The sequence below is a fragment of the Gallus gallus genome, chromosome 3 (assembly GCF_016699485.2).
Source record: "Gallus gallus isolate bGalGal1 chromosome 3, bGalGal1.mat.broiler.GRCg7b, whole genome shotgun sequence".
Classification (NCBI taxonomy): domain Eukaryota; kingdom Metazoa; phylum Chordata; class Aves; order Galliformes; family Phasianidae; genus Gallus; species Gallus gallus.
In genome coordinates this window covers 17,759,950-17,787,081 of record NC_052534.1, presented here as the reverse complement: position 1 = coordinate 17,787,081, position 27,132 = coordinate 17,759,950, and the positions used below count along the sequence as shown (strand labels likewise).

General features: G+C 43.8%; 1 protein-coding gene, 1 long non-coding RNA gene and 1 other non-coding gene across 3 annotated transcripts in view; 1 reads left to right on the top strand and 2 right to left on the bottom strand.

The window, feature by feature from the left end:
* LOC121110265 overlaps nt 1-8,312 on the bottom strand; it is an 85,353-nt gene extending 77,041 nt beyond the window's left edge. Inside the window, exon 1 of the long non-coding RNA XR_005859004.2 lies at nt 8,216-8,312. This is a non-coding gene — a long non-coding RNA (uncharacterized LOC121110265). The remainder of the gene's footprint in view (nt 1-8,215) is intronic.
* A 252-nt stretch (nt 8,313-8,564) lies between these two features.
* Nucleotides 8,565-8,637, top strand: TRNAT-UGU. The gene has a single exon. It is a non-coding gene; the product is annotated as a tRNA-Thr (tRNA).
* Nucleotides 8,638-9,185: 548 nt separating this feature from the next.
* HHIPL2 (HHIP like 2) lies at nt 9,186-24,311 on the bottom strand. The gene is made up of 9 exons (XM_419401.8): nt 23,867-24,311; nt 18,806-19,458; nt 17,706-17,849; nt 17,027-17,358; nt 15,661-15,787; nt 15,161-15,306; nt 13,326-13,407; nt 10,514-10,596; nt 9,186-9,708 (listed from the first exon to the last, which is right to left on the bottom strand). The coding sequence occupies exons 1-9, from the start codon at nt 24,239-24,241 to the stop codon at nt 9,353-9,355; spliced, it is 2,298 nt and encodes a 765-aa protein (XP_419401.2). The 5' UTR covers nt 24,242-24,311; the 3' UTR covers nt 9,186-9,352.
* Between the last annotated feature and the right edge of the window lie 2,821 nt (nt 24,312-27,132).

Here is a 27,132-nt window from a genome sequence, read left to right as displayed (position 1 = left end):
TTTACAAAGGAGTAATGAAATAAAGAGCTTACCCATGTCCTGGGCTCACAGAAGGGCTCCAAGAGGGGTGCCCTCTTGGAAGAGGGATGATCTCCAGATAGAGATCCTTCCTCCTTGGGAGTCAGCCCTTAAATGGGGTCTTCCGGTCAGTCAGGTGAAATTGCATCCACCTGTGCCCCTGCAGCTGACTCAGCGGTCGCCTCAGGTGGTCAATCAGAGGTTCAGGCCGTGATTCAACAGTTCCCATACACCATGCAAGTACATCCATCCACCTTAACCCTAGAAACAGAAAAGGAATGAACTTCCAGTAGCTCAGAGAAACACAACTTCTCATTGGCACTTGTGGTAGAACTCATCAGACTGATGCCCTCATGAGCCAGCTGAGAGACACAGCTTCAAATTTGTTCTTAATCTGATTCAGCTTTCATCTGTCAAAGCAGGACCTGTGATATGTCTCACTCACTTCAAGATCAAGATCATAGAATTGTAGAATGATTCATGTTAAGGAAGGAACTTTAAAGATCACCCAGTTCCAACATCCTCCCACTAGCTCTGGCTGCCCAGGGCCACATCCAGCCTGGCCTTGAACACTTCTGCGGATGGGGCAGCCACAGCTTCTCGTGGCAGCCTCTTCCAGTGCCTCACTGCCCACATAATGAAGAATTTCTTCCCTACATGTAATCTAAATCTACCCTTTTTTATTTTAACACTGTTACTCCTTGTCTTGTTGCTATACTACCAGATAAGGAGTCCCTCCCCACGCCACTCGTAGGCTAGAAGGCTTCTATAAGTTCTACTCAGAGCCTTCTCTCCACCAGGCTGAACAGCCCAAGCTCCTTCAGCCTGTCTTCATAGGAGAGGTGCACCAGCCCTCTGATCACCTTCATGGCCATCACAAGAGTAGAGGAGAGGGATACAATCACCTCCCTCACCCTGCTGGCCACCCCAAATAAAGGTAGTAATAATAATTAAGGTCAATTGGTGGCCCAGGCTCCTTTGTAGCCCCTGGGGGCTAAAAGACCTTCTTCTAGTCACTCCTCCAGAGCACGTTTCTGCTTCAGCACAAATGCCCAGGCTGCCTGGGAGGAGATGGCAGGTCTCAGAACGCCAGGAGCTCTGAGCAGGAATACCTCCAGGCACACAAAAAAACAGGGTCAGAATATTCTGAACTAACTGCATAAGAGAATAACACACAGCCACTTTTGTGACTCTGACTTTCAAACTGTTGTTTCTAGCAGCAAACATATGGCAAAATCAGAAATAGAGCTGGGAACAAAACGTTATTTTCAGTTCATTTGCTTTTCCCTGAAGAAAAAAGCAAATCACTTAGCTCGCCTTACTGTGTCCAGACTTAAGCAACAGTTATTTTTCACAGTTGATATATTATACATTATACATGCATTTTTCCTCCATCTACCATAAAGGAACTCCAGAGCATCTTTTTCCTATGATTAGCATAGACACTGCCTGTGAGACTCCAATGAGCTTCACAGAAAAAGGAACATGAGCACTTGAGAAAGGTGACTGATAATTGTGACAGCATTTGTTAATTTTTTTTCACCTTTCCCAGTAATTGAAACTCAGAGCAGACCCACACTTGTTTCTTGCTTGGCATCTTCCATTGAGCCAAATATTCAAACCCTTACAAAAAGGCCATGACTAAGACAACAGGCTCTGATCTCTAGTAGTGTTGCGACACATTCCCATTCCCCACTTCCCACTGAAGTTCCAAAGGATCTTAGTGCCTATATAAACTTAGTACCTATATACCTTAGTACCCATACAGCATCTTGGAAGAAAATGTCTTAAACAAGAATTCTGATGTCTATTAAGAAGAGTTGTTCCTTGTGTCTAAAAACAGCAATAGAAAAATGAACCTTTTTCTTTTTTTTTTTTTTTCTTTTTCCAGAGATGGGCAATTTCAGGCCATCCTGTTGCTACACTTTGATTCCATTACAGCCCACTTGACATTGTCAAAGTCTATTTTTACAGTGGTAGTAATAATACCTCATATTTTTAGAGCGTGCTACAAACAAACACATCTGCCATCCCTTTGGGAAGTCAGAGGGAAATGCTGGACAGCTATGGAAACAGGGCACACAGATAAGAGTCAGAATCCATACCAGAGCATGGGAGAGACAAGACCTCCTGGTTTCTCAGCCTCACATTCATTCCTGAACTCTCGATTTTCCAAAGAATTCAAAAGCTCCCTTGGAAAATGTGATCAGTAGCATGGCTTTCCCTGGAAAAAGGTTCATGAAATCACACTGTATGCCAACCCTGCTCCAAGTAACCTTCAAACCTGTTAACTGGTTTCAGTCAAACTTGAGAGGATTAACACCCTCAAAGATAGTCCTACATCCCTCGCCTTTTGGCAGTTCTACAGCAGAGTCCTCCGGGTTAGTGTCTTCAGACAGGGAGAACTCAGCTGCTGTATACTCTTGCACACAGCCAGCACAAACATTCGTATGCATATATGTCCACATGCAGGCAGAAACATACACTTTTAGTGACAGACCAATCAGCATATGCAGAGCTGTGAGCAAGCTATTTCCTACCTTGTGGACTTCCATGAAATGACATGTGAGAACAAGAAGCGGGTAATGGCAGCACACAGCTTTCAGTGTGCTGTCTTTTGGGGGCAGCTGGCATAGCTGACACGCATGCCAGGGCTGAAAGGCACTGTGCAGACATGCATAGTCTGCAGGGAGCTCTGGGTAGGTTCAGCAAGATTCAGGGAGAAAAAAAGCACAGTCAGTGAGATACAGATGTTACTGCACTTCCTTCAGCTACCTGCTCAAACACAGCCAATCCTTCTGTTATCTCCAGGGAAGCCATCTTGCTTTCCCATATACGTGAAGATCTCTATCTGTCCCTCCCATTGGGTTTCCAGGAATGTCTGTTTCCAAGGAAAAGGCAGACATAGTGAACTGCATTTTGAATACTTCAGCTTTTGCTAAGAAGCTTTCCTGACTGCTTTCGACATGAAGTAAGTATTTTTAATAACAATGTAAATAAACACAACTTATTTTTAATCCAGAGTTGGGGAGAAGAAATAGTCTAGCTCCTTATGAAGGTACACAACTGTCATGAAAGCATCTTTCCCTTGCAGCCGGTTCAGCTTTGAGCAAGTGACACCTTGATTCTTCAAACATCTTAATCATCACCAGATATATCACCATCAGAAACACTTTATTTTAACAAGTAGCTTCAAATCTGATCTGGAGAAATAATTTTGTGGCACAAAAAATTAGATTAGACAGCATCTCTTGTGGCTCAATCCCTCACATTAAGGTAAGTCCATAAGATGCATGTTAGCCTCAAGAAAAAAATACTGCAAGCACAACAAGAGTGCACAATGAGTCAGAAACAGAACTGTTACTCTGCAGTATGATTTGAGAATAGTGGTAGTTTCTACATAGAAAAGTGGTGATGCTCAAATATAATGATGAGCACCAAAACACCCATTGGATGTGCCAGCCTATGAGCAAATAAGGATATGTGAAATACAATTGTCTTTACATTTCCCTTACGTGCTATGCTACCTTTCTGAAGAAAACAAAAGATAAAAGAATTTTCATCAACATTCAGACCCTAACTCTCCTTCAGAGCTGCTCAAACAGCTGTTTAAAAGGCAAGAATCTCCTTGCACATGGTAATGGATGCTTGTCCAGAAGACTACGGAAACTGCAAAAGCAATTCTGAAAGGTCAGAAAGGTCTGCTGCATGTGTGAACTACTTTCCTACAGAAAGCAGAGTATCAAGGAAGGGGAGAGATGAGAGATGCTGATCTATATCTCATGCTGGGACGGAGTACAGATGGAAGCAATGCATGAGCTCAAACCTGGACATTGTCTTTGAGGCCTCTGCTGCAAATGGTAACGGCCAGTGGAAAAATAATAGCAGATTAGTTTTGCTGATTCTTATCTAGTTTTAGCCGATGATGTTTTGTTAAAGGATATTTTGGTGGTGGGTTGTTTGTTTTTTGTTTTTGTTTTTGTTTTTGGAGGGGGAGGTCGGGTTTTTTTCTTTTTCCTCTACTTCTTGTTTCATTTACAAATGGAGAATTCTGGTGTAATTTAAGGAAAAATATTTTTTAAAAGAATTGATCAGGTCGAAACTGCAGACCAACAGCACATTTCAGGTATTTCTCAACCAAACAGCACTTCAGTCTTCACATGCAGAAGAGAAGGCAGGATTCAGCAACAGGCTGAGATCCTCCAATGCTTAAAATAACCCAAGGACCAGCTTCAAGGCCACCCAAACTCTGCTGGAAGCATTCCCCTGATTTAAATTACATTTTATTATAAAATAAAGTAATCCATCACTACTTGCCAATTAGAAGGAACACATTAAGCAACTTTAGGTTACTACAGAGTTTCTTTAAGAAACAAAACTGACTGCACTGAATCTGTCAAAACAAAAAGGCCTGGAACATCACGTTTCACAAAGAGACTGAGGCAGTTCTGCAAGTCCCTTCTCACAGAGGTTGATGAGGAAAGGCAAGCACGCCAGTTTTGCTGATCTACACCTCTGCTGAGATAATCCCCGGTGCACCCGGCTGCCCCTGGGACACAGAGCATCAGATGTGAGGAGGACACAGGTAGGCAAGCCGTGGCAACCTGTTAGGAGACACACCACATCTGCAGAGAAAACTGTCACTGCTATTTACCTCAGATCAAAGCAGCCCAAAGCTACGTGTGCAATAAAGGAAAGAAACCTGCAAAATACCAGTAAAACTGAGTTCAGGAGGGAGATGAGCTGGATGGCTAGCCAGGCAAAGGACTTTAGAAAAGAAAATGCCATAGAGAATTCCTAGGGATAATTCATGAATCAGCTGTCTGAAGAGTCATTCCTTTGTTTTATTTCCCCTGTTAGCAGTTGAATGCAAGATATGGCAACAAGATATGGAATATGCATGAGATTGGCTCACTGCTCTTAACAATGATCTCATGTAAATTCACAGCAACATGGTTGACATCTGCAGGCTGACACCAGCTTTACACACAGTTAAACACATATTTGTTCAGTGGGGCTGTTAAGGATATTCAAGCAGCTGATCAGGAACAAGTAATTTGTTTTATTAATGATGGCCCTGGTCCAGACTGAGGGTAAGACTACATCTGTTCGTACACTGGCCACCTTATGTTCGAGCTCAACGCCTATCCTTGGAGTCGAAAAGGTCTAAGTGCTCTCTTTCAAATCCTGCTCCTTTTTAACAGCTTTCCTCAGGGAAGGGAAACCTTTCTGTGTGCTGCTCTCCATGACCTTCAGCATTCCTCCTTACCTTGGGGGTGACTCTGTTACAAAACTGCTCTGCACAACAGAAAAAAACTAAGTGGGTTACACTGGCTAGGCAGTTTGCAGAGGGCCTGCCCGCTTGCTTTCACACTGCTTTTACTGAACAACCGCTATTTGCCCTCTATTTCTACCTGCACTGAAACAAATGAATAGGATTAATGTCTGGTAAAGGCCTTATATAGTAAGGAGGACACATAAAAAGTTTACTCTTATTGCAAAACCTCAGAAATTTTACAGATCATATATAAACAAAGATCTTTCACGTTTGGCACATCCATGAGAATTCTCCCTACCCTTTCATGCAGTACTTAGGTTCCACCTAGTGGCTTTCAGCAGCAATAACGTCAGACAGAGGACTAAACACATTTTATTGCCTAAACGCTTAAATTTCAAAATGTGTGTTTACTTGTAGAATCGACCTTACTCTTCTTTAGACATGAAATTTATCTTTCCATCTCCCTAGAGGTTCCCTCGGCCCTCTGACAGGAGTTCTTCAGCTACCTCTACTCTGTTTTAAACACCTAAACTAAAATAATCAAAGAAGGGCTTAGGTTGGAATGGAAGGGACCTTAAGGCCTATCCAGTCCAACCCCCAGCCATAGGCAGGGCTGCCCCCCCCAGCTCAGGCTGCTCAGGGCCCCATCCAACCTGACCTGAAAGCACCTCAAGGGACGGGGCACCACGGCTTCTCTGGGCAGCTGTGCCAGGGCCTTTCCGCCCTCTGAGTAAAGAATTTTCCCCAGCATGTAACTTAAATCCCTTTCCTTTTAGTTTAAAAGCTGTTCTCTCTTAAAAAGTCACTCCCTCTCCTGATTATAAGCGCCTTTTAAATACTGGAAGGCCACAATGAGACCTTCTCAGAGTCTTCTCCAGACTAAACAACCATAGCTCCCTCAGCCTTTCTTTAGAGATGTTCTTCAGCCCTAAAAGAGTTTTATATCAAACTAAAGCATATTGCTGTGCAAATATGACTGTGAAGATGGGCTAGCTAAGAGCATTACCGGCTTGTATACAGGAGCTGGACAGCACTGTTGTCTATTAAATAAAGCAGTTCCTGTGTCTAACTCCAGCCATGTATCAGCAGGGTAGTGTCTGGTCACTAGCAGAACTTATCTGGTAACAAATCTGTCATGACCAGTAAAATCTGTCTCATTTCATAGAATTATATCATTATGGATGGAAAAGACCTCTAAGATTCTCTAGTCCAACCCATCCCCACCATGCGCACTGACCACGTCCCTCAGTACCACATCTACACCGTTCTTGAGCACCTCCATGGGCAATGTCTCCACCACCTCCCTGGGCAGCCTGTGCCACTGCCTCATTGCTCTTTCTGAGAAGAATTTTTTTTATAATATTCAGCCTGAAAACAGTTGACATTTTCAGCTCAGAATCCCTTCAGAGTCAAACAAGAAACAAGTGCTTACTAGACAGTGATTCAGACACCCATTTTAGACATTTACCTTCAGGTGAGATGAATTATGTCTTAGAAGTGTCTCACTTCCTCATTTCCATTATAAAGACACTCCAAGGAGCTTATTGATACAATGGTATCTGCATCACATCTTAAATCCCACCCAGGGTGCCTAACAAAAACTGTGATGCACAGCATTTAGAACCATAGAATCATAGAATGGTTTGGGTTGGAAGGGACCTCAAGGATCCTCAAGCTCCAACCTCCCTGCCACATACAGGGCCACCAACCTCCGTATCTAATACTAGACCAGGCTGCCCAGGGCCCCATCCAACCTGTCCTTGAACACCTCCAGGGATGGGGCATCCACAACCTCTCTGAGCAGCTGTGCCAGCACCTCACTAGTCTCTTGGTAAGAAGTACTCCAGGTAAGGCCTCACCAATATGGAAGAGAGGGGCAGGATCACCTCCCTCACCCTGCTGACCATGCTTCTTTTGATGCAGCCCAGGATACAGTTGGCTTTCTGGGCTGTGAGGGCACACTGCTGGCTCATGTTCAGCTTCCCACCCACCAGTACCGCCCAACTCTTTTTCAGCAAGGTTGTGCTCAATCCTTTCATCTCCCAGCTTGTATTTATAGTGGGGATTGCCTAGACCCAAGTGAAAGACCTTGCATTTGGAGTTGTAGAACCTCATGAGGTTCACCTGGGCCCACTGCTCAAGCTCGTCTAAGGTCCTTCTGGAGGGCGTCCCATCCCTCAGGCATGTCAACTGTTTTGATACATTGAAGTAATTTTAGTGTCGTGTATAAACATGACAGTGTTCGCCAGAGCTGGATTAGTTCCTCTACAGAGATCATATCCATTTAAAGAGAAGCTGTGATAAAAAAATTAATAACATTTAAAACAATTCAATTTCATGATTTGTGGAATGGATGAACAGTCTATATTTGCCTTAGGGCAGCTTTTTCTGTCCATCCGTATTTCAAGGAGCTTTGCTTTTGGTCACATGAAGAAGACTGGCTCTTCTATGCAAAGAAAAGGGGACAACCACCCTCCAAAGTTTAAAACTTTCTTGCTCTGTAAAAAATGAAGAGAGAAACTGAGGCCATGCTACGTCTTCCTTGTTGTTGGGTCCAACCTATGCTTGTGGTATATCTGTGTGAAAAATTGTTCTGCAACAGCTATTTCACAAAACTTGAGAACATTTACAACACCAAGCTGGTTGTAATCACTCAGTTTACATCTGTTTTGTTTGTGGTGGTTGGGTTTGGGGGTGTTTTTTGGGGGGAAGCTTACACTCCGCACAAAACATCATGCCCTGCCTCACAAAGCCTGGCATCACCTCCCCCTTCACAGCAGGTTGCTCTGGTGGGCTTAAGAGAACGCTGAGGAAACCCTTCTGTAAGCTTCACTTCACCAGTGAATTCTTCTTGCTGAAATAGCATATTTTATCACGTGTAAATGCTGCTTTATTCCACGCTTACACAACTGCACTCACCGCCCTGTTGATAAGCCGGCCAGGCCGACCCGCTGCTCACAGGCGATAACTGAACTTTTGAGCTCGCCTTCCGTCAGCATTTCCTGCCAGAAGAAACGGCTACGGCGAAAGTGCAGGGCGGGACTGAGCGCGAGCCAAATCGCCCTCGGAGATCCTAGAAGCACGAGGCGAGGCGTGGCCTGCCGTTCTCTGCCTCTGACCTACACGGCTCCAGCTGCTCGGAGCCGCGGATGCATGCGAGGAGGCAGCAAAATGGGGTGCTGGGTTGCACGGCCCGGCGCGTGTGGGGGCGCGCGGCGCCCGACTTCCCCAGCCACAGGAGGCATCGGCAGGGCTGGAACTGATAGGTGGCTCCATAGCTCAGTGGTTAGAGCACTGGTCTTGTAAACCAGGGGTCGCGAGTTCGATCCTCGCTGGGGCCTCTGTAGCTTTTGCCCTTTTTCTTTTTTAAATAAGCTTTCTCTTTCCAATGGAAAAGTTTCGTTCCGAGCCCGCCCCCCAGATTCACTGGGAAAAAACACGTATGGCCGCGGGGAGGATGCGTCGCGGTCCCGGTCCCACGGAGCTCGGCCCAAGCGCTGGTTGCTATTTCACGCCGCGCTGTACGCCTCAGGTCACAGCCGGCCTCGTGGCAGGGCTGCAGCCAGCAGGTGGCAGCAGCGGGAAGCCCAACGCGGGAAGCAGCGCCGGCTGAAGCCCGAACTGCAAAATGGTGCCACGCGCTGCGGCTCCAACCTCGCCCGAGGGGAAGGCGGTGCGGGCACAGCCTCAGCTACGGCACGGCCCCGCGCCTCCAGTAAATACACCGCTCTGGGGGGAAAATGGCGGTTTGGTACAGCCCACACAGCGGCGTCTCCTTACGGGGCCCCAGGCGCGCTGAGCTCACAGGGCTCCCAACAGTGCCAGCCCACGGCCAGCCCTCAGGAACCCACACGTTGTTCATAACGCCAATAAAACATTGTTAACGCAGTTGGTGCCGTTAAGGTTTAATAGAACACGTACAGACTGCTAACGGGGTCAGAAAGGGAGGAGCACCTGAGAGCAGAGAGCAACTGAAGGAAAAAAATCAATTGAGAACACTTGTTCCACCACCTTATATGTAATGTGTAATGGCCGAGAGGTTCAAAAGCTACTGCTTCATCTGCTCTCCTTCCTCCTCCTTCCCGGTGTTCCCTTTGCTTGTGCAGCTTTCTCTGTGAGGAGCTTCTTGGCTCCAGTTAGTTGGGAGCTCTTCCTTCTTGCCAAAGATGGTGCTGGTGTTGTTCTGGGGACCCTTGCACCCTTCTGCTTTGGCCTGTGGTGCTCACCACCAGCCTTGGTTTTCGGTGTCTTTTTATTGGACAGAGCTGGTTTCACTGTTGATGCTTTTACCTTGGAGGATGCCATCTTTTTAGATTTCTTAGCAGCAGCTGTTGGGGCAGCTCCAGGGAGGGTGGAAGACCTTTTCGGAGGCTTGGTTGGTGGAGGTTCATTAAGGAACTCAAGGACAGTCTCTGAGAAGAGTAATTGAGGTGTTTCATTATCCATGCTTTAAGGCAGAAGGCTAATTGAGAAAAATACTGATACAAACTCTTACTAGAAGTACAGCTTAGAAAAATACGTGGCATTCTAAAAAGAAGAAACAGCCCGCATAAACACCTTCCATCAAAAGACTCTCAGGTTTCTTGGAAATAAAATTTGTTTAATCTTGGGAATTATGAATGTCTATTTAGGAAAATAAGTCCTGAAAGAATGTAAGAAAGCCTTGCACACTTCTCTCTGGCCAACTTAAGACTATGAATTTTTCACATTACAGCAGTATCTGGAAGTGCCAGATAAGGCAGTCTCAGGTTGCTAAATGTTGTTTCTACTTAATAACACAATGTAACCTCTGCTCTGGTCTAATAGGACCTAGGACAGGAAAAAAAAAAAAAAAAAAACCAACAACAGAAGAAAGGAAAGATGACTCCCCCTAGATTTACAGGGGAAGAATGATGTTTCTTGACCCAAGGAGCTTTTCACAAAGCAAGGACAGGCACTCAGAATTTCTCAGGCCAAATCCAATGCCCAGGCAGAGCCATCAATTCCCCTGTGACACCTGTGTGCAGTGTTGCTTCCCAACATCTAGGAAAATTCAAAGACCAAGATTAAAAGACACTGCATCTAGCAGTCAACAGAAGCCCACAGTAAATGTGATTACCTGACTTCAAGATAGGCCCTGCTCAGCGCTCTGGCTTTTCAGTTCACTATCTACATCAATCATGTACACGTAAGACTGTTGACAGCTTTGTTTCTTGGTAAAATTAAAGCCCAACTTACTTGCACGTGGAACAAATGCTATTCGTTTGCTCTTTATTTTCACTGTTACAGGCTTGTATTTACATTTCCCTGGTGGAGCTCTCCTTGGAAAAAAAAAAACACAGAAAGATGTACAGATATCTGAGAAACTGTCCAGAAGTTTATAAGATCACCTAGTCCCAAGCCCCTGCCATGGGCAAGGTTGCTGATCACTAGTGACAGAGCACTTCTTGCCTACTGACAGTACAGCATAAGGAGCTTCAGCCAGCCCCACAGAATTTGGTGTGACATTCAAAGGGCGCAGCTTTGGACATAACTGAAGGGACTACACAGAGCAACAGACCTACATTTGCTTACGTTTTCTGTTCTCCACCAAGGGAAGGGCTGAACAACAAATAAGAACAAGCTCTTTCAATTTGGTGTGCTTTTAAGCACAGAGCAAAGCAGAGCATGACCTCAGGCAAAGCATTTTCTTACGATCAGCATTCTCCTTCAGACATGGGCAACAGCCAAGTGAGTGCTTCCTCCACACCACTTCAATTAAAAAAAAAAAAGACAAGCTACTAGGGCAGGCTTAGTGGTGGCTTTTGTTGTTTTTCCCTCCTCCCCAACTTTTAAAGAACCTTCCAACACCTCTTCCCCCTCCACTCCTGACTGTGGGGTAGAAATAGAATAATCCCATAAAAAGCATGAAATTGCAAAGGAGAATGGAAAAAAAAAAATCTCCACCTGGGGTATGGTCAGAAGGCCAGAGTACAGCCCAGGATCTGGAGCTATCAGCACTCTACTCCAGGGCCAAGCTTTGCACACCCCAGATAAACTTGCCAAGTGCTTGACCTGACAGGCAAGGGCAAAGCTGAGCAGTCCTACATCCAGGCTAAGGGGAGCCAGAAAATACAAGAATACATTCCAGAGATCCACCTAGAAATGATGGATATGAAGCTCCAAAAGCACAGGACAGAGCCGGCTTGTTTCCAGCAAGCCTTTCAGAGCAGCAAAAGCACCGTGCTCCTGGCAGGGGGCTCGCTGCTCCCATGGAGCCATCCTAATGCAGTGCATTACTGCACAGCAGTTCCTAGGCAGGAGGCCTCCTGGAGAGGCTCCTGCAGGGAAACAGAAGGCTGCACTTCTTCCCTTACAGCAGGGAAAGGAGAGGACTTATTGCAATCTTCATGACATAGGGAATGCAAGAAGAAATGGAGCATATTCCAAATGGCCCATGTTTATGGTTGTTCACAATATTTTTTTTATCCCAAAAGTTTGGAAAAAGTTGCATAAGCATACTCATCATAAAAACAGACTTCTGCAGGGATAATTACATAAAGTGGAAAAAAACATTTTGCTTGGAAAACTCAGGTTCACACTCCAACTGTTTGAATGCTGCATCAACTGCCAGGTTTCACTTCTCTTTGTTAAGAGGAATTGCAGCTAAACCTTGGACTGTGTTTTTATTTTATACTAGAACTCAAAGCACATCACAAATATCTGCTGTCACTTCCAGACTCTGTAAGTACTAGTACACATTTTTGGGATTTTCTCATCAGACAACTAATCCCTGCTGATTTCAGGGAAAATTGGGTTCTTAGCCTGCAAGGGATGATCTTGTAACCTGTTTTCCCCTTTGCCTCATCAGCTTTAATATTTCTCCAGTTCACGTGGAGAGGAGGATTTTCACATGGAAAATTAAACAAGATTCAAAGCTATCCGCCTTCCATGTGGTAGTTCTTAAGGGCACATGAGGTTGACTCCTGCAAGCTGATTTTCCTTGCATAAAATTAGGGACGGACATCCCTGCAGTCCTTGTGCCACAGCAAAAAGTGCAGTAAGACATCGAAGAATCAGACTATCAGTCCTTTTCAATTATGTAATAATCAGCAAAAGGTCACTGTTAAATGTCCTAGGGAATGTTCATAGCTGATCTTGTTAAACTGCATCAGCCTCAACATGTAACAGCACAGTTCACAAGAGCCTTGGCCTCAGCAGAGTGTTCATCTGTTTTCCATTTAGATTGCTTTAACAGCAGGGAACGGTCACCACTGCTGTGACCATGCAATATAAAGTCCTTCACACACAGAAATTGGGTGCTATGAGGGTTGGCAGTGTCTTTTTTCCTCTCACAGATGTACCGTGCCAGGCAGATATGAGTTAGAGAAAACAAGCCCTGGTAAGATTCTGGGTAAGACAATTTGCACCTTTAATTTGCTAGTAAATGGAAATACATTCAACCCTTCACAGCTTAGGCTAGGTTTGAATGTATGAGATGGGCCAAGAGCCTTGACCATAAATATTTGCTTTCATGTTGCCACATGTCATTGGCCTTTTGTTGTGTTTTACTATTTTTTGGCTTATCAATTCATTTTCTGACTTCCCTTCCATTATGGAAAGGAACATGATAGCCAGCACAACATAAAATCAAGAAAAAAAAAGTCTCCTTGCTGTACTCAAATCAATTTTCTTTAATTTACAAGATCTCTGGTTGAAGTGTAAACAAAATGTTCCCTTCTCATAACATTGAAGAATATGCATTTAAATATCACCGTGTTATACTTCAAAGGCACAAACAAGGAGTGTTTTGATCCTCACTGTCCCAGACCCTAAAGTTATCAGGACTTGATCCACTTCTGGGTACACAGATATGATAAGTGAGGAACAAGCTCACTGAAACTGAAAAGTTGCACCAGATATACAGTGGGTCAACAGAAATCAAGGTCAGGAGGTACAAGTTAGCGAGATTATGCTTCAGAAGTACTTTGAATTCTGCCTCCTGTGATAGTTGGAGAACATGTGGTGATTACAGAAGAATTTGACATTAAAAACATCTTTAGTTACTAACCTTGCAGGATCAACCAATTTGTAAAGAGATCCATGTGGCGCATAAGCACTGGGATAAGAAGTAGACATAAAATACAGCTCACCTAGATGGAAGTGAAGAAAAGCAGTTTCAGATTCAAGTGTCCAAACTGAAACCCTGTTCCACTTTTCTGTTTCCTGTCTCTTCACTAGTTAACATGATCAGAAAGTAAACTGAAGATGGCCCTCCACATGGTTACTCTCCTATGTATGAAGACATGCTTTTTAAGCTCATTCTTACCAAAGAAATATCCAGAAGCTATAAATTAAAGGGGTAGAAGAAAAAGTATGCAAAGGATCTAAACTGGCTATCCACACAGGACAGAGGCTTCTTATTCCTGTACGGCTGCCAAGGAGAGCAACTGCTGTTGATGTCTTTCCTTCAGCACCCACTAAAATAATAACCAGGCAAATTATAACAACTTGTAAAGGAGAAAAAATTATTGTAGCATTTCAAATTACAGTATTTGTTTCTGAAGAGCAACAAGCAGAAGAGACATTTAACATCCAGTCACCCCCCAGGTAGTTAGAACAATCAAAAACTGTACATACTTCATGATAAAGCCTAAATCTGACAAAATACACCAGACAAATGAACTGGGATCTTTTTCTGACAAGCAAAGCTCTGTTCTGCTAAGTCATGAAATATCTCTTTAAAGCACATCTGAGTTCTCCCATAAATTTGCTCTCACCTTTTACATTGCATAGACCTTTGTCATGAGACTATGCAGAAGCAAAGTATGCATTTCATCTCCGCGAAAGTCTTTGTGGTCATGACCACAATAACTCTGTGCACTGAGACATTTCCACTAAACTTTGAAACTAGAGTTTGTTTTCATTGCCAAATAAAATCTTGGTCTATAATCCTGGTGTGAAGTGCCATTGCTTTGAACAGATGCAGGAATTTAAACTAATGAAGAAGAGATTCAGATAAACTATAAGAACTCAAGCAAGAATGAATCATGGAATCACAGGGGTTGAAAGGGACTTCAAGAGATGATAGAGTCCAATTCTCCTGCCAAAGCAGGTACCTTACAATAGGTTGCACAACCAGGTGTCCAGAAGGGTCTTGAATATTGCCTAGACAGCCTGTTTCAGTGCTCCATAAGTAAAGTACTCCTTACCGTAAAGATGTTCTCCCACCTGTTAGTACAGAACTTTCCATGTTCAAGTTTTAGGCCATTACTCTTTGTCCTATCGCTATATATCATGGAGAACAGTCTGGCCTCATCTATTTGCCTCCCAGCTCCGTTAGACATTTATAAACATTTATCACACCCCTTCTCAGGCTTCTTTTCCCCAGGCTGAACAGACCCCATTCACTCAGCCTTTCCCCACAGGGGAGAGACACTCCAGGCCCTTTATCATCTTTGTGGCCCTCTGCTGGACTCCTTCTAGGAGATCCCTGTCATTTTTGAACTGGGAAGCACAGAACTGGACACTAAATTCTAAATGAACTGTTACAGTGAATGAACAAACTGCCTTGATGTAGCCTTTTCATTAATAAAATAACAAAAAAGAAGGTGAGTCATAAAAATCAACAGTAGTTCAAACTCTGTAGGGAACCTGGAGCATTCCAAGTGAAGTTCACTTGGGAGTCTGATTCCTGAGCTCCATGAAGCCAGCCTGCAACAGCCTCACAGGGCACAAGACACCTCTGAATCCCCTACCTGCCACACTGAAATTGCTACAAACCTGTCTTGCAGTGCTTGCTCTTTAGCAACATTTGTGAGAAGCAGCATAATTTCAGTGCTTACCCCAGAACACAAGACTGACGGTACCATTTCCAATAAGGGTAGGACTGGCAAGATACTCTACCTGCTTCATCCTCAGCAAATGAGATGATGAATTTACTATAAGATCTGATCATCGCAGGGAAAGCACAAGCTTTGGTGCTACCAATGCAGATATCTTGCTTCTTCCACCTATTTGTCTTCTCATCTTCCCGTAAAGCCATAAGTCGACTAGATGAAAAATAAAACTTTTATATTTTGGTTATCAAGGTTTCTTCCTGCCAAGATCATGCATTACTGACATTAAAGTGCCAGTTAAGACCCCAACCGTTGCCTAGTTTTGATCATGTCTTTCAGAGGAAAAAAAAAAAAGCCTGAACAAAAGCAAACTCATCCTAAGGACCTAACTTGGAAGAAGTTTAGATCCTGATCAAAACATTGTTACATCGGTTACAGCCCTTAATCTACTACACAAGCATATTGGATTCTCATTTACTCCAGCTCAAAAGGTCTCTGGATGCTCTGATATTGTTAAGATGCATACATACGCAGAACGGGAGATGCAGAGAAAATGACTCATCTCACCCATTCATGAAATCACCAAAGATATATAGGCCATTCAAATTGGGTGATTCACATCCTCTGTATACATAACCTCCAGTGACCGACTTCCCCACTTTGCGGCCATAAGCAAATATTGGAAGAACATCATCTGTTAAACACAGAAACATGAAAACAGAAAATTTACATCCACAGAGAATCAAAAAGCAGTTGTTCAGTAACACTGATGGGCACAAGGTGACGTGAAGGAGTGGTAGAGTTGAATAAATGGCATAGATAAACTTCAATGGGGATTCAGACATTTACTCCAGGACAGAACCAACCCAGTGGCTTTAGAGAGCTCTCTGCAGAAAGGTAGCAACCTGCAGGCAGTAATATCTTACAGATCTGTCACTACACCGCCCTTTTTGACAGATTGCCTTTACGAGTTCCTGTACTTCTACAGAAGACGATAGAATCAAACAATTCCAAGTCAGCTCAGCATCTTCATAGGCTTGCTGCCATTCTCAGAACAGAACTTGCATGAATACGCAACCTACAAACAATTTTTGCTGTAAGATTTCTAAAGATAAATGCCTTGTTTCTGGCAACATTAACACTGAATTCAACACCTTGAAGCCCAGAATCAGATCCTACAAAATTATAGCCCTGTCTTCACTTTTGCCCCCAGACTGCATATCTCATCTTTGATCTTAATGAGGATACAGATCACAAATGTAGCTCACTAAAAATTGAAGGCAAAAATCTAAAGCAGGTGTGTTGTCAATTAAGGCTTGGGCCATTGTTCAAAAATTGAAATTTGTTCATTTACTTGGTTTATTTTAAAAAAGAGCCATGAGTCCCATGCTTTCCAAAGACCACCAGTATCCCCTTTTTGTTGAAGGAAGCCAAGTGAGCTGAGTTTGTCTGGTTCACACCTACATTCAGATCCAGAGCGCAGAGTATGTGTTCTGCTGCAGCAACTCTACTCATTGGGATACACTGGCTCTTCTGTAAGATGTGTTTCATGGTCCCAGCATCAGCCTGGTTGCCCTGTCTTAGCCATAGCCATGGCTCAGAGCTTCTGAAGAAAGCTCTGAAGGAAACAGAGCATCAGTTTTGTATATAAACCCAATCAGTTGGGTTTCCCAAGGAAAGCAGTCTGGAAAAGCCAGAGGCTTTGACCCTAAGTTCCACCTTCAGTGCAGGACAAAGAATTCCCTCCCTGAAGGAGGTGGTCAGCATTTCATAGCAACACTTCAGGGCTGGGGAAAAGAGATTTCTGCTTTGAAGTAAACCATCTCCATTTAACACACAACACTGGATTGTTCAGCTACATGGAAAATACTATAGCCAACTAAATACAAGTAGTATAAATAAAGTAAGCTTCTACGAGGAGCTTCTTCCTTACCCAAGGAGGAATTATGGCAAAGCTTTGTGTCATAGCACTCAAATCCCTCTTTCGCTCTCCAGCCATAGTTTCCTCCTTTAACAATGATGTCGACTTCTTCAAACCTGTTCTGTCCAACGTCCCCACAGAATATCCTCCCTCTTCCCTTTTTCGTGACAGGATCCCCACGGTCAACCGCACAGCGCCACATATTCCTGACCCCATAAGCATAAACCTCAGGGCGAGCCTTGGGATCAGACACAAAAGGGTTATCGGGAGGGATGCGATAAGGCTTGCCATCAGGACTTCTTCCATCCACATCAATCCTCAAGACTTTCCCCAGCAAAACACTCCTAAAGAGAGCAACAGATAGACAGATTTACAAACAGGAGTGTGAGAAACACGTGAAAACATGGACAGTTCCCTCCCTCCTCCCCCTTTCCAAAGGGGAAAATATCTGCTCAAAAGTATTAAATCAACAGCTGGTATGTTTTGCAACTAAATCACAGAAAACTCTTCCACTCTTCTCAGTGAATTGGGTCCCCTCAACTTTCAAAGCACAAAATTTTAACTAAGTTTTGAAATTATGAACAAGCACTTCCCAGAAGCACTATTACTTTACTCTTCCACATTGTCTCATTTCCAAGCCCTGCGACTTGGTGGACAAGCTCAAGGTTTTTGCCAGTGCTCCTATACTTACTTGTTCTGAGCATTCCCAAATCTCCCAAAAGGGTCTCCAGCTTTCCCTCCATCCCCTATGAATAGATACAGATAGCCATCCACACCGAAGAGCAGTTGCCCACCATTATGATTTGCAGCTGGTTCTTCAAGTTCCAAAAGATTCCTTAAAGAAAACAAAACAAATGAAATCCAGATGTAGTTACTGGAAAGAACTGACCATTTAAGACAGGCCACAGAAGTCGTGCATCCCTACTACAGAAGCAAGCAAAATTTCCCAGCTGTGTAGACACCTCAGATGTGCAAGGGCTGAGCTACACCCCAGTTCCTATAAGCTTGCAGTTTAGGGCAGGCTGCATGCCTTATAGCAGAGCATTCTATCGCATCCCTTGATGAAGGATGATCACTACAAGCCATGCAGCACCATCCCTGCCCCACGTACTACAGCTTTAACCTGCACTGCCTTAATACCTCTTGCACTAACTGCAGTGCTCACCCAGCACCACAGGCAGAGTAGTGTCACAGCTCACTTGCAAACACAAGCACAAATACACAATGCATTCATCTAGAGCAAGGAGTTGTTGCCCTGTGAACTCCAGTTGTGGAAGCTGGGTTCTGCTTTCTTATATGAGAAGCAGCTGGTGGTTCTGAGGCCTTCAGCACCATCTTTGAAGTCTCATATGGTGACTGCAAAACTTGAAAGAAAATAAGTATGCTATTAACAAGTTCTTCTCTATAACTCAGAATTAGCTTTGGTGGGAGGGGGGAACATCAGATCAAATGCATGTATAGTACTGTACTGAAACATCCCTGTTCTTCCTGAGCACAAAAAACTTTCAAGGAACGTTGTGCTTTTATAAGCTTTAAAACTTAAAGTTATTTCTGCTCTTTAAAAAGAGCAGAGTACAAAACAGAAAGAGAAGATGATCCAAAACTCTGGATCCTGGGTTCTATTTTCATGTCTTTTTAGTTTGCTGTGCAGCCTTCAGCCAACTTGCCCCATTAGCTTTTAAACAGACCCACTCAACATGGGAACAGTGCAGGTTCTGCAAGGGGGAAATACAGGAACAGAGAAAATTATTTCTTACCATGGCACACAGTGGCATTCAATATAAACTTTACCTTTCTGAGTGTGGATCTGCTTTGTTGGCATCAGAGGCCAAAACCTTCAATTCACTGATTCTGATCTTTTCCACTTTCTTCTTATCCATATAAGAGTAATAGATATAAAATTTCCCATTGTTCTTGTAGTTAGGATGGAAAGCCATCCCCAGAAAGCCTCTCTCATCCCCTATCCATGGCGTCGCCAGCACAATACTTTTAATATCCAGAAATGGCTCCTCCAGCCGGCTGCCATCAGGTAGGTAGACCCAGATGACCCCCACCTGCTCAGCTACAAACATACGGTGGGTATGGTCATTGGCATGCAGCATAAGGACCGGGTTCCTCAGGCCATTGGCAACCTCAGTAAGGCAGAGCTGGAGGCAGCCTCGGCGGTCCTCCACCACTGAGCCCAGCTTGTGGTTGAGGGCTGTGTTCCTCAGCACATTGGGGAAGCAGTAGTCCTCATCGTGCAGGTGAAGGAGGTTGCAGAAGCGAGTCTTATTCGTCTCACAGCAGTCTTGAATGTGCTTATCGCTAGTGAGCAAGCTGATTGCAGAGTGGCAATTGAAATGAAACTCGGAGCAATAGTCGAAACAAAGTCCTGGAAGGTTTCTGAGAGGCGTCCGTGGGTTTTCAGCGTCATAGAGATGTGCTGCATAGGGAGAACATTCCTAGAAAGTAAAAGAATGCAGCTGTGCACACATCCAGGAAAAGCCAAGGCTCCTCTTTGTAGAAGCAAAGCAATTAAATGAAAAATTAATAAGGTAGAGAGCACAATGAGTCATCTTTGGAGTAGTAGAAAGTCACTCAATACATGGCTAAATGGAGCTTGGAGCTCAGTAGCAGTTCCCTTCAGCAAGGCACTATCAGTACACATAAATTACTCCCCAAAGGACATCTATGCTGTAGAATCTCCATTGCTAGAGGCTTCAACAGGTTTAGGAGACTTTTCTATTAATCTACTCTGACCTTTGCTATTAGAAGTCTTCCTTTGGTTCCTCTGCTAGATTTTAAGCTAGGCATTTTATTCTCAGTGGGTTAAAGCAGGTTACGTTTGCTACCTTGCTGTAGGAATCTTTTGCACTACAGAGATCATTAGCCTTTGTACTTGAGACTTCCCTGGGCCAGCAGTCCCAAATCTGGACATATCCTTCCAGCCAATCGGCATAACTGCCTCTTGCAGATATATTTAAGGTTTTACTTCATTAAGCCACTTAACACATGATTAGACCTAGGATTAGGTAGGACAAAACAAAGCAGATACAGGTTTACCTGCACCTTCAGCACTGCGTGCAGCTCTCCCCCACAAGCAAAAAGCCACAGGGACAGAGGCACAGAACAGCTCAGTAAGCTGTCAGTGAGCAGTTTTGAAGAGATGTGCAGGAGCAGGATGACAGCATGGCAGAGGTCTGTAAAAACCATGTGACATTGCAAAGATGAATGGGGATTGCTTGTTCGTCCTCTCCCCCAGGAGATAAATGGGGGAGCATCAGATAAGGTTAGCAGGAGACAAGTTGGAAAAGGAAGCAAAACACTTTCTTTGCCAGAGGAAACGACAGTTTATTAGAGATGTACACTGGTTCACAGGGAGACTGAATGACCGAATGGGAGAGAAAACCATTGATGACTGAATGCCAAGAAATCACGTGTGATTTCAGAAGTGCCTGAGCTGAAAACAACGGGAAGCTGGGAGCACATTCTGTGCATTCACCCTTCCGTTCCATGCTCCTCCAGCAGCCTTTGGCTACTTTTGGACAGGACACTGGGCTAAATTAGTCTGATGCTGTACAACTTCAATCACATTCCCACATGCATAAAAGCCAGCTGCAGTTGAGATTTAAAACTATTTTGAGAAAATAAGTCTCATCCTATGCAATTCTTGTAGCTACCATTGACTCTATATATAATCTTCAGCAAAAAAAGTACTGCAGGAAATGTTTTCAAATACTGTACATCTGAAACTCCCTTCATTTGTCATTGGATTTTAGCATGCACAGTACTAAAGACAAAAAAAATCAAGCAGTAGGCCTGAATTTGTCACTATATCCAAATCCATTGTCTTGCAAAAAATCGTGGTCAGAACTTTCATAAAACATTTCTATTAAAATCTCACCAGTTTGTATTAGTCAGTAAAAGACTACAGAATTTAAAAAGCAAAGAAGCTGCAGAAAGATCATTTTATTGGTTTTCACGTGAGCAGCCTGAAATAATCTGTCCAGAGTTTTTATTGGTCAGATATGTCAAAATTATAGAATCATTCAAGTAGGAAAGACCACTAAGTCCATCACATCCAACCATCAGCCCATCTGCACCATGCCCACTGACCACATCCCTTGGTTAGGGTTCTAGGGATGGTCACCACCTCCTTGAGCAGCCCGTGCCACCACCTCACGACTCATACTGAGATGAGATTCTTTTTGGTAATACTCAACCTGAACGTCCCCAGCTCAACTTAAAGCCACTACCTCCCATTATGCCACTGGTAACCACGGGGAGAGGCTGACCCCCACCTCACCACATCCTCCTTTCAGGCAGTTGTAGAGAACAATAAGGCCTCTTCTCCAGACCGAAGAACCCCAGTTCCCTCAGCTGCTCCCCATAATACTTGTACTCCAAACACTACACCTGAAAGTAGCTACACAGGCAAGCCCAAGGAAGGAGAATTACTACACTAGTATTTTTACTGCTACATTAAATAAATCTGTTTAAACAAAATTCAACATCCCTCAGGCTCTGCAGAAACTCCAAGGATTACGTGGCCTTGCAGTAGTTACTGTAAGTCTGCCTTCACTTTGCTGAAGTGTGTATGAAAAAATACAATTAATCCAGCTACACTATAGAGCAGAATCAGCAGAAGCTGCTGAGATTAAATTAAATTAACTAAATTAAATGAGATTAATAACTCTTTGCTATTTTCTAATAGCTTGCCTGCAAAAAGAATGCGCATTCAGCAATAAAGCGAGGCTGAGATTTAAAACTCCCTTTAGAAGTATGACAATTGCCTGCACTTCGTATCCCATGCTATGCTTTCCTATTCCATACTCGTGGCTTTCAATCAGCTTTAAAAAGGCTTATTTTGCCTTTGGTTTATTTATTGGCTTTGCTTTTTTCAGCCTCTCCTTTAGCAGCTTCCTGAGCAGAGAAACATCCCCTCAGCCAGCAGCCAAACAGCTGTTCTAGCACATGGAGCAGGGTTCACATCCAAGGAGATTTCACAGCTTTGCAACTTGAACAACACCATCTTAAGAACATTACAGGCAGTTTTCAGAGTTTCATTTTCCATTTTTGGGCTAAATCCTCAAACTACACAGCTGAGTGTCAGACTCTAAAGTTACCAATGCTTACAGCACACTCAGCTAGCAGAACTACTGCAAAATGAAGCATCTCTACCAAAGACAGATGGCCTTATAGCTTGCTTGGAAACCTCCCTAAGTCAGTTATCAAGAGTAACAAACCAGGTTTAGAGTTAGAGCAGGAAACCCATGATCCTGAGCACATCTTCATTGAATCCTCTTCTGTCTGCAAAGAAACACAGCTCATTGCAGAGGTGAAATGCACTCTGTGGCATGGTGCCTGGGCTCTGCAGGACCACTGAGATTGCTGCAGTGACTACTAATTATTGTCATACTGTGGAAGTGGTAGAATAAAAACTACTTTCCATCCCCTTCAGATGAGATCATGAGTAACAATTGATCCAGAAAAATGACATCACTTCAGTGAAATCACTGTAGATCTTTGCTTCTCCACTATTTCAACAGCCAAATAACATTTGTCAAATAACCCAACATGGCTGTGACAGCACAAACAGGAACAAACTGAACAGGAACAGCGAGATGTAACACAAACTCCAGTTCCTCCCTATCAAATAATGAACAACAATTGAATTCTAGAAAAATAAAGTCACAACTTACTACTTTGAAAAGTATATGTATCAACTGGGGAGAAGGGCTGTTGCTACAAAATATGTTTATAACAAACAAAATGAAATGATGCCCTACAGAACAACCTAAATCTAAAGAGGAAATAGCCACATTTTTACAGCGTTTCTTTTCTACTTGGTGTTACAAATGTTTTCTGCATGATCCAACACTGGCCATCCTGCCAGGACCTGCAATGCACTATTTGCTGGTTTACTGACTGTAAAGTGACAAACAGAACCCTGCTGTTACTCTACTCAGCCCTAATGCTGAAAGGGTTCTCATCCCCCATGCAGATGCCAGCACCTTGCCAGCATCCAAAAGGATGGTAACGTTTTGGTACACAGATCATGTTTTAGGGCAAAGGAAATTTTAACTAGAATAGTTTTAACTAGAATAGTTTTCTTCTTAGTAAGAAGAAGTGTGGCTTTTGGCTGCTCGGTGTTTTGGCACGCAGTAAGCACTGCTCTGTGTGACTAAGAGTTGTTAAAAAGGAGCTCAGATCTGTTCTTTAATTAGAGGGACAGAGAGAGAGCTCGGGGAGAACAGAGCAGTGCCTGTGGTCTTTTGTCATTGTCCAACGCCTGTTTCTGTGAGGCAGGTGGACATCACACAGACAGCACCAATAGAAACATGGCAGCTGAAGGCTCAGGATTTTGCTGCAGCTGCCTGAAACAACTTCCTAATAAACTGCTGTACTTCCAACCTCCACAACATTTGAAGCATCCTCATCAGGATCATAACCAAGATGTCTCCTTCTTGTGATCCAGGAATCCAAGTGCTTTGCCTGATAATTTTTCTGTCACTTCATCCTGTAGAACTTGTAAATCCAGAGCCTACTCACTGCAACCAGAAAATAAAATACTGATCTATAACTTTCTCCCCTTTGTTACAGGAAAACTAGCAGAGCAGCAGGATTCCCATCATCACCCGAATCAGGCAATGCTTTTGTAAAGCATTATTACTATCAAATGTCACTATATCTTGCCAAAGCACTTTGCTAAATGCACGCTGAAGATCTGATGCCATTACTGTGTCCACCTACTTCTCCCCTGCTCTCACACCTCTTCTCCCAGCAGGACAGCCATGACAGACTATCAGAACTACAGTGACCCCAAGTAAGCCCAAAGCATAGGACAAAACTATGGATTTTCCACCCTACCTGACAGAGAATATCTTTGATATACGTTCCACACAGCTTATGCCCCCGAGGATCAAGATAATCCAGGATCTCATGGTATTTTGCTGCAATGCTATTGTCTCTCTCCCGGTCACAGCAGCCAAAGTTTTCATAGGCAGAGCAGAACTCCAGGCGAGAAGGAGGCTGGAAAGGTGGCCCATAATCCAGACACTGAGGATGCCCCAGAAGACTGCCTATCCAGCAGAACAAGGAGAAACAAAGAAAGACATGCGGGCAAGAAAAGGAAGCTCTAGAGCTGCTCCTTCTCCTGCCAGTGCCTGGCCAAACATTCACTTTCTTCAGTGTAGACTTCCTGAGGTCAGATGTATGGAAACCTTGGACCTCTGGTTCATTCATTCTCTCTGCTTTATTAATTGCCAGCCACAGAGCTCAACACTCACTCAGGTTTGCTTACATTCTCTCTCCCTTTTTCTCTGAAGTTTACTATTTGGCTGGAGAGAAACCTTCCAGCCTGCCCCTTTGGTATTTCACACGTCACATGGCTGAACCCTCCCCCCCCCGGACATTTCTCATGTCCCTAGGAGCACTCACAAATCTAATCCCCACAGCTTAGTTAAATTGACTGAGAAATCATTCCCCAAGAAATATGAACATGAAAGCGTAGCAAACGATTGCTATATACAGAATAGGATAACCTCTCCCCACTTGCAAAACAGAAGATGAATAGTTTTCAATTGCTACCACTTTGAGTCTGGTTTCATAAAGACTGAACAGGGGTAAGTAATAATTTCGAACCAAACTGAGGCAGTAGCTGACCATATGTACAAGTCATTCCAGGACAAAAACATTTTACTGAGGTACTGCTGTTACCCACAAATCTAGGTGGGAATTAACATGAAAAGACATTCAGAAAGAGTGAAGGAGAAAACACATCTAAGGTACCAGAACCTGAAACTGACTGTAATATTATGTGCCAACCCTGTACTTAAGCTGATTGATTTTAGTGATGCATCTTGAAAGCAGCTGAACATCACCTTAGATTTTTGTCCACTTTTCTCTCTTGTGAAGAGCACGCAGCAGGTCCTCCAGCTGGCTGGTGAAGTACAGCATCAGCTGCACATGCAGGTGCACTGTGCTCGCACACGCTGCCCTCAGCCTGGCATTCTGAGGACAACACTCGCCTCACTCCACTTCTCATTCCTTCAGCACTGAGTTGTGTTAACCAACCTTGCCCACCAGTTCAAACCTTTCCTGTCAGAATTGAAACCTCCCTCTCCCTTTCCTAGAGATACACCATCTGCAGACAAAATAACCCAGAATGTTTACACATGCAGAGACTTTCACTTCCAAGTTAATGCACAGCAGCAGAGGCAACACACCTCACTGCTTCCATGATGAGGTGACAAAGCCATAACAGTTTTACTCACATTTGGATAAGGACAGAACACAATGTCCCACCAACCCTACTGCTCACTTCACCCAAGCACTCTTAGCTGAAGAAGAAAGATAAGAAACATACCATCTCACATCACTCTAAATGCAACAAGACACGACCGAGGGGAACATTCCATTTACCATCACAGATAAGACCAACTATGGAAAGCCCCAAAGGACTCCAAACTCAAAGCAGCATAAAGCACACCAACACTGATTCTTGCAGGGACATAGTCCAAGGGTAAGGTATACACCTTCTTAGTGCTGACACCTGTCTAGTGCTGAAAACACACCTACGGTGCTCCAAATGCAAATCCAAGTCTTGTGTAAGTTTCTGGTGTCAGTCAGCTGCCTACAACATAGAACCTGGTGGGCAAGGGGGGAGGGAGACATCAGACACAGCAGGCCAACACTTTAAAGGCAGCTGCCATTTCATCATTTGGCTTTTCTTGACCTTTAGTGAACATATTCTTAAAAAAGGAAAGCAGAAGCATCACAAACATGAACAAAACAACATGGAAGGTGAGTGTAGAGCTGAAGTGAACTGTGTTTTTGTGAAGTCATCGTGTTCAGTTTGAATACTAAAAAATTCCAGAATGGGGGATGATATTATATCAGAAGGACAACACGCTGGGTGCATGGCCCAAAAGATTTGGATTCCCTTAGCAAGTTCTTTGCCTCAACATAAATGAGTAAAGGAAAGATACGCTATTTGCTTCATGGAAACACCTCGCAGAAGTTTTGTACGCAGGATGAGGAGTTAATTCAGAAGAAAACCAAACCTTGACCACAGAATTCAGAGCCAAAGCAGAATATTCCAATGCACCAGGAGTTAACATATTCAAAGTATGATGCACAGGCTTGAAAACACAGTACTGCATTCAATAGCATGAACAGGAAATTCCACTCAGGACTTGAGAGCTACAGGTTTGGGCTTTTTTCAGGTGCAAGTCCTACATGTAAAGAAACTTGTGATTTCCCCTAAGACATGAAAGTAATACTCAAGATTGTCACGTGAAAGCTAGCACCGTGCTCATCTCCCACTGCTGACTGCAGCTCTGCAGCTCCCTCCTGTCACTAAGAACATGATCCTTGGCAGCAATCCTGTTTCCAGACAAGGTCACAGGAGAAAGCTGTGAACACAGTGGATTAACAGATTTTTCAAAGACGTCAGGCTCCTTCTCATTCTCACATTCTCCTTAGCGCCACACAAGTCTCTGCTGCTTTCTTACATTTTTCCCCCCCTCTTTATTGAAAGGGTGTACATGTTTCCCACAGGCAGCTAAGGGGACATAAGGGGAATGAGCATCTAGTTTTGTTACTCTTTTATGTTAAGTCACATGATATCAACTCATCTGCACACCAGCACAGAGATGAGGGAAGTGGCACAGAAGACAAATACCATGAAACCACACCTAAGCCCATCTCAAGGGAGTCATCTGCTCTATTGAAGGTCCAACTCGGAAGCCCAGAGGAGCACAGTGGCAGGCAGAAATCCAAATTAAGGACTCCAAAGAAGGGGCACCCTGTCTGGTTGCCTCCCAGGGCTGTCCCAGGAAAGTCTTAGTCCCCACTGTCCGTGCACAAAACCCATCAAGATGGATCACTGTGCACACAGCTCTCTGAATCACCCTTTAAACTGAAGGGAGCTGCTTCCTGGAGGTGTGGGATACTTCAATAGAAGCAGAGCATTTTGAAACAGCAGTCTAAATTAAAACAATCAAAATTCAGCTTACGACCTATATCAGTAGATCATCACAAAACAAGGCAGCAGCCTTCTTATGAAGGCAAACATAGAAGCAGTTATGGAAAGTAGTTTGCACTGTTTGAATACTCAGAGAACATCACAAGAC

Excerpts from the sequence above, each read along its gene's own strand:
- HHIPL2 (XM_419401.8), bottom strand. The coding sequence starts at position 24,241 with ATGAATGAACCAGAGGTCCAAGGTTTCCATACATCTGACCTCAGGAAG. Across the intron at positions 17,359-17,705 it reads TTTGGGAATGCTCAGAACAA|GAGTGTTTTGCTGGGGAAAG; the intron begins GTAAGTATAGGA and ends TGCTCTCTTTAG. Across the intron at positions 10,597-13,325 it reads AAATTGGTTGATCCTGCAAG|GAGAGCTCCACCAGGGAAAT; the intron begins GTTAGTAACTAA and ends TTTTTTTCCAAG.